This window comes from Branchiostoma belcheri, unplaced genomic scaffold (assembly GCF_001625305.1).
Source record: "Branchiostoma belcheri isolate BF01 breed outbred unplaced genomic scaffold, Haploidv18h27 scaffold50, whole genome shotgun sequence".
Lineage (NCBI taxonomy): Eukaryota > Metazoa > Chordata > Leptocardii > Amphioxiformes > Branchiostomatidae > Branchiostoma > Branchiostoma belcheri.
In genome coordinates this window covers 1,655,116-1,665,765 of record NW_017804132.1, presented here as the reverse complement: position 1 = coordinate 1,665,765, position 10,650 = coordinate 1,655,116, and the positions used below count along the sequence as shown (strand labels likewise).

The 10,650-nt window shown below is 42.3% G+C and overlaps 2 protein-coding genes across 2 annotated transcripts; both read right to left on the bottom strand.

Moving 5' to 3' along the window:
- Positions 1-2,349: 2,349 nt before the first annotated feature.
- Positions 2,350-5,352, bottom strand: LOC109480243. The gene is made up of 6 exons (XM_019782392.1): positions 5,269-5,352; positions 4,701-4,878; positions 4,001-4,210; positions 3,557-3,665; positions 2,759-2,901; positions 2,350-2,399 (listed from the first exon to the last, which is right to left on the bottom strand). The coding sequence occupies exons 1-5, from the start codon at positions 5,347-5,349 to the stop codon at positions 2,769-2,771; spliced, it is 711 nt and encodes a 236-aa protein (XP_019637951.1). The 5' UTR covers positions 5,350-5,352; the 3' UTR covers positions 2,350-2,399; positions 2,759-2,768.
- A 2,237-nt stretch (positions 5,353-7,589) lies between these two features.
- On the bottom strand, positions 7,590-10,650 carry LOC109480242 (alpha-N-acetylneuraminide alpha-2,8-sialyltransferase-like). Its single transcript, XM_019782390.1, has 7 exons — positions 10,622-10,650; positions 10,386-10,527; positions 10,000-10,112; positions 9,101-9,193; positions 8,666-8,792; positions 8,155-8,266; positions 7,590-7,822 (listed from the first exon to the last, which is right to left on the bottom strand). Exons 1-7 carry the CDS (start codon positions 10,648-10,650, stop codon positions 7,590-7,592), a joined length of 849 nt encoding a protein of 282 aa, XP_019637949.1.

Below are 10,650 nucleotides of genomic sequence, written 5' to 3'. Positions count from 1 at the left end.
ATGATCCTGGAAATATTAAATTTTATCACTGTTTGAACATGTATTTATTAAATAGTACCAGTGATAAATAAAAAACTGTAGTATTGTTATATTATTGAACATTAAACTGTCTTAAAAAGGTGCTTAATAAAAAAATGATAAAACCTTGATAAATGTAGTTTTTTTAATAGCTTGGTAATTGACCTTTGAAACAATATTAATCTTTTTTAGCATGAATTGAAAAAAGGACAAGCATTTCTTATTTCTGTCTTAATTGTTCATATGTACAATAAGTATGGAGGTATTTTATAGCCATAAAACATTGCCACAACTAGTTTATTAGTATGAAAACTGGGTAATTGACCCTTTTTGGCATAATTGGAAATAGGTCAAGCATTTATTTAGCTAAGAAAAGAATATTTGATTGTGAATTATTAGCTATGTTCTAATACATGATTCATGTCCCTTTCATTGCAACTTTATTTGTGTTTCTGCGGTAGTTGGGTAATGCTTCTGTGTATAGAAGGAATTTCATTTTACGAATGCCAGAGTGGCCACAGTACCTACATAGCCATGGTGAGCAACCATAATATTCACTCAGAGCTTTAGGCTTTGGCTTATTCTTGACGTATTTTCATCTGGCTTCCTTTTTGAACTGGCATCTTTTCTTGAAGCAAACGTACTGGATACTAATAACTCATAGTATGTCCTGGTAAATTTTGACATGACACAGTCTTGCCAATTTGATGCTGTCTTTCAACCATCAAAAGATCTGCTTGGAGATTATAATACTTGTTGTTGTTGTTGTCCTGTTTAAGGTCTAATATCTCGCTAGACGTGGTCTCTTGGTGCTGGTTTGCATTTGGTTCAGTTCAGAGTGAAATTGCCTCTCTATGTACATGTATTTAACGTGTATTGTGTTTTGGTGCCTTGTGTTTCCGCCCCCCTCCCCCCTTAGCCCACACACGAACAGTCAACAAACAGACGACATTCCTTCACTTACTTCGGTTCTGGTTTTTCCTCTTCCTTCTTCTTCCCTTTCTTGCCCTTCTTCCCTTTCTTGTCTCCCTTCGGAGACTTTCTCCCACCTTTTGGACTTTTGGGCGGCATCTTTGAGACGATTTTTTCACTTAAATCTTACAGATCAAAACTTGGCACTCAAGAAAAAGTAAAGTGGACGGCATCGAATGATTTCTTAAGGCAAAACACACGTTACTTTCGCATTTTTCTGCCAAACTTACAACTATTTCGCAGCCACTACCACATAGCTGCAACCCTAAAGTTACATGTTACCGTACGTGACCATTCAAAATGCCAAGGAGAAACGACAGAGCAGACAGGAACGAATATTTGCACAGTCGCTAAGGTACAACCCTGGCGACGGCCGCCATGTTGGCCCCACTTCCTGGATGGCTCATTAGCATATTAATTAGGCTGTTGCCATGGTGAAGGGACGCGATGACGTACCGTGTTAGGTCATACCATTCAGATTCCTGGGGGCCACCATAAAACATGTCCCCTTTCTAGCTCCCTTTTGTTGAACAAATTGGCTTTTACATAAAAAAGTATCGACTGTAATATGTAGCAAAGAACAAAAAAAAAAAAGACTGCAAAAATTCTCACACAAATTTAATGACGCCTGAGATGTTTACAACTAGTGGAAATAAAAGATACACAAAATTCAAGTGACATAACGTTAACGTTAATCTTATATATCGCGTGACAGTTAACAAAGTACAGTCCGTTCCAGACAAAGCTAGGAACAGTGCCCAGCCACGCTAGAACGCCCCGGAAATGTTTCTATATCTAAAGCCTTCCTTACAAATAGCTGACATGTGTATATAACGTTATTATATAGGACGGGTGAGTGAGTGTGTATGAAGTTAATGTTGTGTTAAAATATACATGTATTGTCGACGTATGTGTCGTTTTACACGGATTTTGTACTGTCATGAGATAGCTGCCGCCGAGGTAGATAGAAATCAACTCTTAAAATTTCCAAACCATCTCCAACACCCACCAATGATTATAAAGCATATTCTCATCTCATACTAACGTTACATAAGGTATGCGATTAGTCTAGTCTTTGTGAAGGTTTACTGGTCTCACAACATGTTTGTTTTTCATATAATGTTGCCAACTTCTACAATTGTCGTGCAACTCATGTTAACTTTACATAGTGGTGGGGTAAAGCCATGTGGCCACAAACACACTTTTTGTCATTGAAACCCGTAAATAAATGTCGAATCTACTTTTAAGTATGAAAACTTTTACACCTCAAACGTACATGACATTGCATCGTAAATACTAAAACATATTCATGTAATGCCTTGCGGAGGACTTCCGATCATCGATCATAATAACACATAGCCCTGGTCTGACATCCACTAGGATAGTTGTTGAGGCTCCCCAACCAATCTCTGAAAGAGAAATATGTCTGTTATTGTAGCAAGATATGGAACCATAGAAATATAGCCGTTCTCAGAAATACATAATATTAACCTCCATAGTAGTCTAGCCTATAACAAACGATTGCTCTGTTTATTCTTACTTCAACACATTCATACAGACAGAAGTCTAAATCCCTCCTACTATAAGATTGCAACATTATGTAACCCAACACCAGTTACCATGGTGACAGACGTCAACAAATCAGGTAATTGGCGAGGTCAGTGTTTGGAGAAGAAAAAGAGGAAGGAAACGTAGCAAAAACAATATGTTTTCCTTCGGTAAACATAACAATATGTTTTTAAAGATTAAAAACATATTGTGTCCCCACCTGTGGTTGGCTAACACCTGGGGATGTCGCAGTGCTCCCAGCGCCTGGTGGGATCGGTGGTGTAGCACCAGGGTTTGGTCTCGTAGTCAGGGTTCCTGCAGTAGTTCTGCACCAGGTCGTCATGCGGGAACAGAGTGGAGGTCCTGCAGGTCAAATCACACGAAAAAGATGTACGAGTTCCACGATTTCATATCGGGATGGGGCCATGATTTGAAAGCCTGTTGCAAGGGGTTAAGGGTAGATGTTGGTGTTAACTCAGGCTTAAGTAGGTTAACTAAGGCTGCCACCGACTACGCCTGGCCTGGACTACTCCCCCCCATCCCCATCTACTCCATTTATGCACCGTTGTCCAGTCACATGTGTTGACCTACTAACCCTACGTAACCCCAACAGCTAAAGAAAGATGGGGGACGTGATCTGAACACTTCTGTGCTTGAAACTTTGTGCCATGTAACAATGACAGTCATAATTTCTTCGTTGCCTCTCTAGTGCAAAACTAGTAATGGTGTCAGTGGTGGGATAGTGTTCCACTGTAACAGGGACAGTGATGACGAGGGTATCTGTATCGGTATAGCCGCCCTTCGGTGTAACACACCAGCTTCTGTATCTGTATAGCGAGTATAACCGCCCTTCGGCGTAACATACCAGCTTCTGTATCTGTATAGCCGGTATAACCGCCCTTCTAAGTACTTGACTTAGTACTAGTAAGTTGCATCTCTAGCGCAACACCAGTATTGGTGTCAGCGGTGGGATAGTGTTCTACTGTGACAGGGACAGGGATGGCGCGAGAGTACCTACCTCGTATGTACGTGAGGACTCTGCTGGTCCCAGTGCTGGCAGACCTTCCCGGACTCAGTCACGGAGGCAGTGCCGCGATAGTGATGACCATAGCCAGTGAAGCAGGTCACTTTAACATGTAGATATCGCAAAATTAATAACTCATGTTTACAACTACTTAAAGTCACTTGCGCTACTAATGTTAACGTTGCCGATCTGCTATTGTAGACTTTATCTAGCCTCTATCAGGCTTCGGGGGCGGCTGGAAAGAGTAGAAATCGGTCAAATAGAGAGATAGCATGCCGAGGGAGTTGGTCTGCTGGAGAGAACAGTTTCCCGCAGTTCTAACCAAAATGTACTGCTGTTCCAGTGACCCAAATTTAGTTAGTTGCCTAGAAATACTTACATTAAGCAAATCCATTTTAAAAAAGAAGACAGAATTGTATCAAGTCTTTTCAGCCTTACGTTCCGGAGTGAAACACAGTCCGGATCCCCCCGGCGGAGGTACAGGAGCCACCACTGCTCCTTCTTCGGCGGCGGCGGCGGCTGTAGTAGTAGCTGTAGTTGTTGTTTCGCTGCGCTGTTGGATTCCACCAGTGGCCTGTATGCTGGCCACCAGCTGGAAGAGACGCTTCATGTCGGTCAGCGTCTGCTTCTGCAACTGCCCGATGTTTTCTGTGAGTTGTGGGCAAATTTGTGGTCAACAACTAGAAAAGACTGTAATACAATCTATATTTCTGTATTTGTACTATTATGTCCGAAGGCTAATACAGGGTCATAAAAGAAGAGTAAAGCAAAAGAAAACATATAATATTATATTGCCTGAACAATGTATACTATTACTACAATGACCTGGACGTCAATGACCTGGACCAGACTTCTGTCACCATGGTAACTACTGTTGTAGCAGACACCCTATAGTGTTGGGTTGCATTTATGACAGAGCTGGAGATGCCTGTCACGAATATGCTTGAGCTAGGATAAATAGAGCGCGCGGTGCTTTGCATTTGCTTTGCAAATGTTAATACCTTTCTAGTTTTTGGCGACGTCTCAGGGAGGAGCCTAATGGTACAGTATTGTGTGCAGTTTGCAAAAATTCTAGGAATGGCAATATATGCTTTCATTGCCAGTCTTGTTACTAAAAATGTACAAAAATCGAACTTACCCAACCCCATAGTAATTTCGCTATCGCCGTCTGACGGGCACTGTTTCCCCAATTTCGCCTTCATCTCCGACATCTCTCTCTTCGTCACTTCCGCTTCCGCTGCGATCCTGATGACGTCAGACACCGACACCACTCCGGCCTTGCAGACAGTTTTTTCAACCGTGGCCCTCAGGTAGTCCTGAAATTTGCGTGTATTGCTGATTTTTTAAAATTCCAACATGTAATCACAAGACGTGGTACACTCAAGTTTTTCAACTTATATTAGCTACCAACAAGCTACCAACACAGGGGACAATACAATACTCATTTTCATTTTCATTTGTTTTCACCGTACCCAACGGGTTGGGTGAAAAAAATTTTCAGTGGAAAAAAGAAAACCCGATAAAAAAGCCTAAAAACACGCCAAATATAACCCAAAACCCAAACCTCTGCTTGGAGAGTAATCCAGTACCGTGTCTGATACTCACCCTAACCCATATATTCAGGCAACGAAGCAAATAGTCACGGTTGTGGATACGAATGAGTCTTTGGACATATATATATATATATATACGCGTACGGTACTTACTGTGGAGCCGGACGGAGCTGTGGTCACCAGGGTTGTTGTCCCTAACGCTAGCAGGAGCAAAGTGACTGTACACGCCTTCATTGTCTGTTTCTCTGTACTGGTCAAAGTCAAAATATACTTACGGACACATGACGTGTATATCTTACTAGATATGCTATACATACCGAAACTATAACGCATTTTGTTGTGTTAAGAAGATGCACAAACGACAAAAAGATTGCTGAATGTAGTTGACGCATTTTGTAAAAGTGATGAGGTGGCAAAAAAGACGCAGATAGGCATCTACGGTAACGGTTTTTATAGTCTGATATGTATTTTTCTGCTCTCAAACGGAAACGTGGTTTCGTTGTCACCTGTCTGCCGTGAACTGCTTTTCGGATACGTACATGTACATCAACAACGTTATGTCGAACATTTATATTATGCTGACTTGATCATGACATGTACTGAACAACGAATTCACCAACGTCTCAATACTGTAAGAAGAAAAAAAACATTCATAAGATGTAAAAGTTTCCTTGTATCGAGCAAATTTTACCTTAGATTTCTTTGCCAGATGCGAAGACTGATTTTCCGTTGGTAGAACTACGGACGTTCTGCTATTAAGTAACGGTAACCAGTCCACCGAGCCCACCGTCTATGCTTTACACGATCTATTGCACTGGTTTCCTAGGCTGTTAATTGTACGAGACAAATTGAATTTCCTGGTCTTTCAACTTTCTCTAATTGCACATTAGCCGACCTCACAAACAGCAGTAATTCAATCAATGTGTTCTAAATACTTTTGATGTTTTTCTGATGAGAGCAGCGACAAACCGGAAAATTTGGTCGCAAACTAAGTGTTTCAAGGTTAAACCACAGCTAGAGATTCTGTGTGGGGTCGTGTGGCGTAACGGCGGAGTGCTCGACTCGGAACCAAGAGGTCCCGGGTTTGAGTCCTGACATGCCACCATGCCACCGACCTTGTGCCCTTGGGAAAGGCACTTTACACGACTTTCCTCACTTAATATAACTCAAGTGAAAATGAGTATTGTCCTGTTCCATATTCCTTCGCCAACCATGTACATAGTTGGGAGTAGGTCTGGAGTAAGGCGTTGCCAAATGTTTCACTTAATTTTAATAATGTTAACCCTTCTCCTGCTGGCATTCCTGGCACAATATTTTTCAATATTTTCATGTCTTAATTAGATAAAAAGGGTTTTAAAAATGTTTATAAACATTCGAGCGTTCGGCGATGGTTGGCTGGTGTAGGGAAGTAGGCCAGAAATGGTTGTGGCGTGTTCAGGGGTCAAATTTGACTAAAATTTAACTCAAGATTGCTTCTGGCAAGAGTTCTCCCAAACTTAAACCGACCTTGGTTGGCTGGTGGTCGGGGACAAGGTCAGGGAAAGGTCTTGAATGTGTGACAGGTTCTAAGATCCAGGCAACCCACGTGTAAGACACTAGCTCCGACTAGAGCACGATGACCCGTGAACCAGTGGACCAAGTAATTAAATAAAACACGTACAAAAGAAAAGCAAACAAGTCATCTTCTCGGAGATTAGTGTTGACATAATTTCGCATGTACACAATTAAGAACAGATTTGTTGACCTCAACTCAACTCTTCCTTAGCTTATTATGTAAGCGTGTTTACGTTTACATATTGCACGAATAAGATCTATAAATTTCTATCTATCTTTCTTGATGTGCCAGCTTTTGCTGTGATTTATAATATAACGATTTATCATTAAACAGTGAGTTCTATATAATCTCTAAGCAGATTCATTTATTCGGAGACAGTGGTAACTAGCCTCTACCAGGCTTCGGGAGGCGGCTGGGAAGAGTAGAAATCTTCCTAACAGAGAGATAACATGCCAGGGGAGTTTTTCTGCTGGGAGAGAACATTTTGCCGCACCCGAAGCCTGGTCCAGCAGACAAACTCCCCTGGCATGTTATCTCTCTATTTGGCCGATTTCTACTCTTACCCCACCCCCCCCCGAAGCCTGGTAGAGGCTAAGTGGTGACAGGCGACCAATAATATAGGCGGTCATTGCCCCCGAGAATCTACTTGGAGATATCTTGGGGTCTATACGTGTGACAACGAAGATACCAAAAGTGTAGTCTACCAGACTAACTACGCTGGCTATATATAGGAGAATATTTGCCAAGGGATTTTGGCCGCCTTGTAGGTTTGACTGGCCTTCGGAGGTAAAGAAACAACCTTGACCAATTTTACTCTCCTTTTTGCCGAATTCTACGATACGTATTCCCGTAGAAAGGCCTAGTGGAGGCTAACAAAAGTGCGTAAACTATGGACATGGATCGGACTTAATGTGTCCAGCTATCTCTTCTTGCATTTCCCTGCTACTATGTTGATGATCCCCTCGCCAAACAGACGAAACAACCGGCGGAACTCCGAGTCCATGTTGTGCCATCTCTGCGAGAACCCGTGCTTGCCCTTCTCGTAGTAGTGGAACGGGATCTTGCGGCCCTGCAGATCGACCAAATAAGGCCAGAATCCTAACAGATGGACCTCGTCACAGAAGACCAACGCCGCGCTGGCGATCTTAAAACCTGAAAAAAAATGAGAAAAAATATAGTCACTTAAAACTAGAAAGGTAACATTTGCAAAGCAAATGCATAATGCTTACCTTCGCATATGGTCTGCTCTGTTAATCCTTACTCAGACACATTCATGTATATGGTCAGACAGGAGTCTAAATCCCTCCTGCTATAAAATTGCAACATGATGGAACCCAACACCAGTTACCATGGTAACAGACAAAATTCCGGGTCATTGAGGTCACTGTTTGGAGGAGAAGAAGAAGAAGAAGCTGAGCAAAAACAATGTTTCCAGTCATTGACTATGGAAACTACAGACTTCCCCCTGAAAGTTTGGTCCGTACCTGTCGACTTGTCCTTCCCGAAAACCCTCCTCCTCTGCCAGAACTTGTTGGTCCGCCCGAGCCAGGCGGGGTGCAGGTGGTACACGCTGTGGTTGGTACGGGTACGGAGTCTCTACAAGAGGAGGGAAACGCTCAATACGAAAATGACAACTTGTTTCCTCTTAAATAATTGAACCCAACAGTTCCTTGACTAGTGCAACAACAAGGAGGAGGTGTGCCCACTGTGACTTCCCAGCAGTTTGAATGGCGAATTGACCCCCTACATAAACTCATAAAAGCCCATACTGTACGTGTATGCATGTCTACCCTTCAGAAACAAATGCAGGACCTGCATTTGTTTCTGAAGGGTAGACATTGAGGAACATGGCAAACCAGTGTTGTCCCTACCGTGTACTTTGTAGTCAGGGTTATTGGTGAGTCATGCTAACGTCTTCATATGCTGCCATAAAATTGGTGCAAAAATGTTATTGCCTCTACTAGTAGCTACTATACTTTAAAAAAAATTACTTACATCTTGAACGAGTAAAGAGTGCGAAGTATGAGTTTGGGACGAGAAAGGGTTGACCAGTAGACTGTAGTCTGAGCCGTACGACATCACTGCATGGACAAATCGTTTGGCTGAAACCTTGGTTCCAAATCTGCGAAGAAGTAGAGAAGAACACATTGGTTTACATTGTACACCCATGGTCCTCTGTTCTACATATCTATAACTTAACGTTACTGTATCATGTAGCTTTTAGAGTTATACCGAGTGGTACCGTAAAAATCAGCTATGGGCCCTTCTTAAGTAACCATTTTCCGTCAGAATTTTTGCTCCACGAGGGTCAATATACATTGGGATAGTGTGGTTTCAACTCAATATGTAGAAAAGTAACTATAATATTGAGTGAAAAATCGGGTTTCCAACCAATAAAACTGCAATGGATGCCTTTAAACATACACGTACTTGTGTCTAATGGAATCCCCGTTGGCGACCATGAGTGTTGTTCTCCTACCGATGTCGCCGGCCAACGCTTCCTTCATTGGGGCAAAGTTGAACCTGAAAAAAAAACAATAAAGAGCGGCAATGTGGATGCCTTTCCATTCAAGAACGAGATATTTCAAAACCAGAAATTCTGTTACAGTACCAAAAGAAGTCGTTCGGTGTAATATAGCTGGCTGCCGCCGCGCCGCGTGCCTGCGAAGCTGGTGTGTTACGCCGAAGGGCGGTTATACCGGCTGTACAGATACAGAAGCTGGAGTGTTACGCCGAAGGGCGGTTATACGGGGCTATACAGATACAGAAGCTGGTGTGCTACGCCGAAGGGCGGTTATACTGGGTATACAGATACAGAAGCTGATGTGTTACGCCGAAGGGCGGTTATACGGCTATACAGATACAGAAGCTGGTGTGTTACGCCGAAGGGCGGTTATACCGGCTATACAGATACAGAAGCTGGTGTGTTACGCCGAAGGGCGGTTATACCGGCTATACAGATACAGAAGCTGGAGTGTTAAGCCGAAAGGCTATACAGACAGATGAAGATACAGAAAAGAAGCACAAATTTCTTCTTCTAGGCGAAGAAGCTTTGGTCAAAGATCAGTGCGCCCAGCTGCAGGTCTGTGCATACTTTCTAGTTCAAGCCCTTGCAGCGGAAAAGGCACAGAGGGTATTGAATACATTACCCAGAGCAAAAATATCATGGACTGACGACCCTGATGACCCACCACCTTAATATACTTGTAGTATAAAGGACAAAGTTTAGTAGAAAAACATGCCCGAGGGCTAATTACAAATACATATCTCATGAATCTATGAATTCTAATTATAAAATACTGATGAATCTATTAATTCTCCATACCCACCTTACTATAAGGTCTGATGAATCTATGAATTCTCCACAGCTGCTGTTGATAAGAATTGTGCTACTACCCACAATGCTGCAGCGTTTCAGGCGCTTCCGGGCAAAAGGAACGTCCTGTTTGAAAATACAAAAAGTTGTCCAGAATATGGGATATCAAAACAAGAATTTATGCTGCAGCACCAGAGAAAGCCGTTAGGCGGCTTAAAATCTAATTTTTCCCAATCTCATGTATACACTAGATAATATTAATAATAATAAAGATCCATCCACAACTTGCTATGCTGTCTATGAAAAAAAATGACACAAAAATACAACTGAAATCATACCTTCTTGGTGAGGTAACAAACAAACAAACAAACAAACAAACAAACAAACAAACAAACACACCTCTGGCATTTTCTCCCACAGCTCGGGTGTCATGAGCCTCCTCTTCCCTCCATGGAAGTACTTGAAGGTTGAGTTGAGGGGCTGGTTCGTGCGTGTGAGGAGAAACCCTGTCGACGTGTTGCACTCTCGTTCCAAGTCAGACCTGTGAGAACAGAAATACGTTAAATAGCATGTTCTTAAGTCACTGATGAACTTTGGTATTCAAGCCCTTTCAGTGATAAAGACAGAGAGGATACTGTATACACTTCTTAGAGCAAAATGTCAT

Coding starts and splice junctions, on each gene's coding strand:
- LOC109480243 (XM_019782392.1), bottom strand. CDS start 5,349: ATGAAGGCGTGTACAGTCACTTTGCTCCTGCTAGCGTTAGGGACAACA. Junction 4,879..5,268: donor CAGCTCCGTCCGGCTCCACA/GTAAGTACCGTA, acceptor CGCAAATTTCAG/GACTACCTGAGGGCCACGGT. Junction 3,666..4,000: donor ACTGTGTTTCACTCCGGAAC/GTAAGGCTGAAA, acceptor TACATGTTAAAG/TGACCTGCTTCACTGGCTAT.
- LOC109480242 (XM_019782390.1), bottom strand. CDS start 10,650: ATGACATTTTGCTCTAAGAAGTGTATACA. Junction 10,528..10,621: donor TGCTCTAAGAAGTGTATACA/GTATCCTCTCTG, acceptor CTGTTCTCACAG/GTCTGACTTGGAACGAGAGT. Junction 9,194..9,999: donor TCATCAGACCTTATAGTAAG/GTGGGTATGGAG, acceptor TTTTTTTTTCAG/GTTCAACTTTGCCCCAATGA.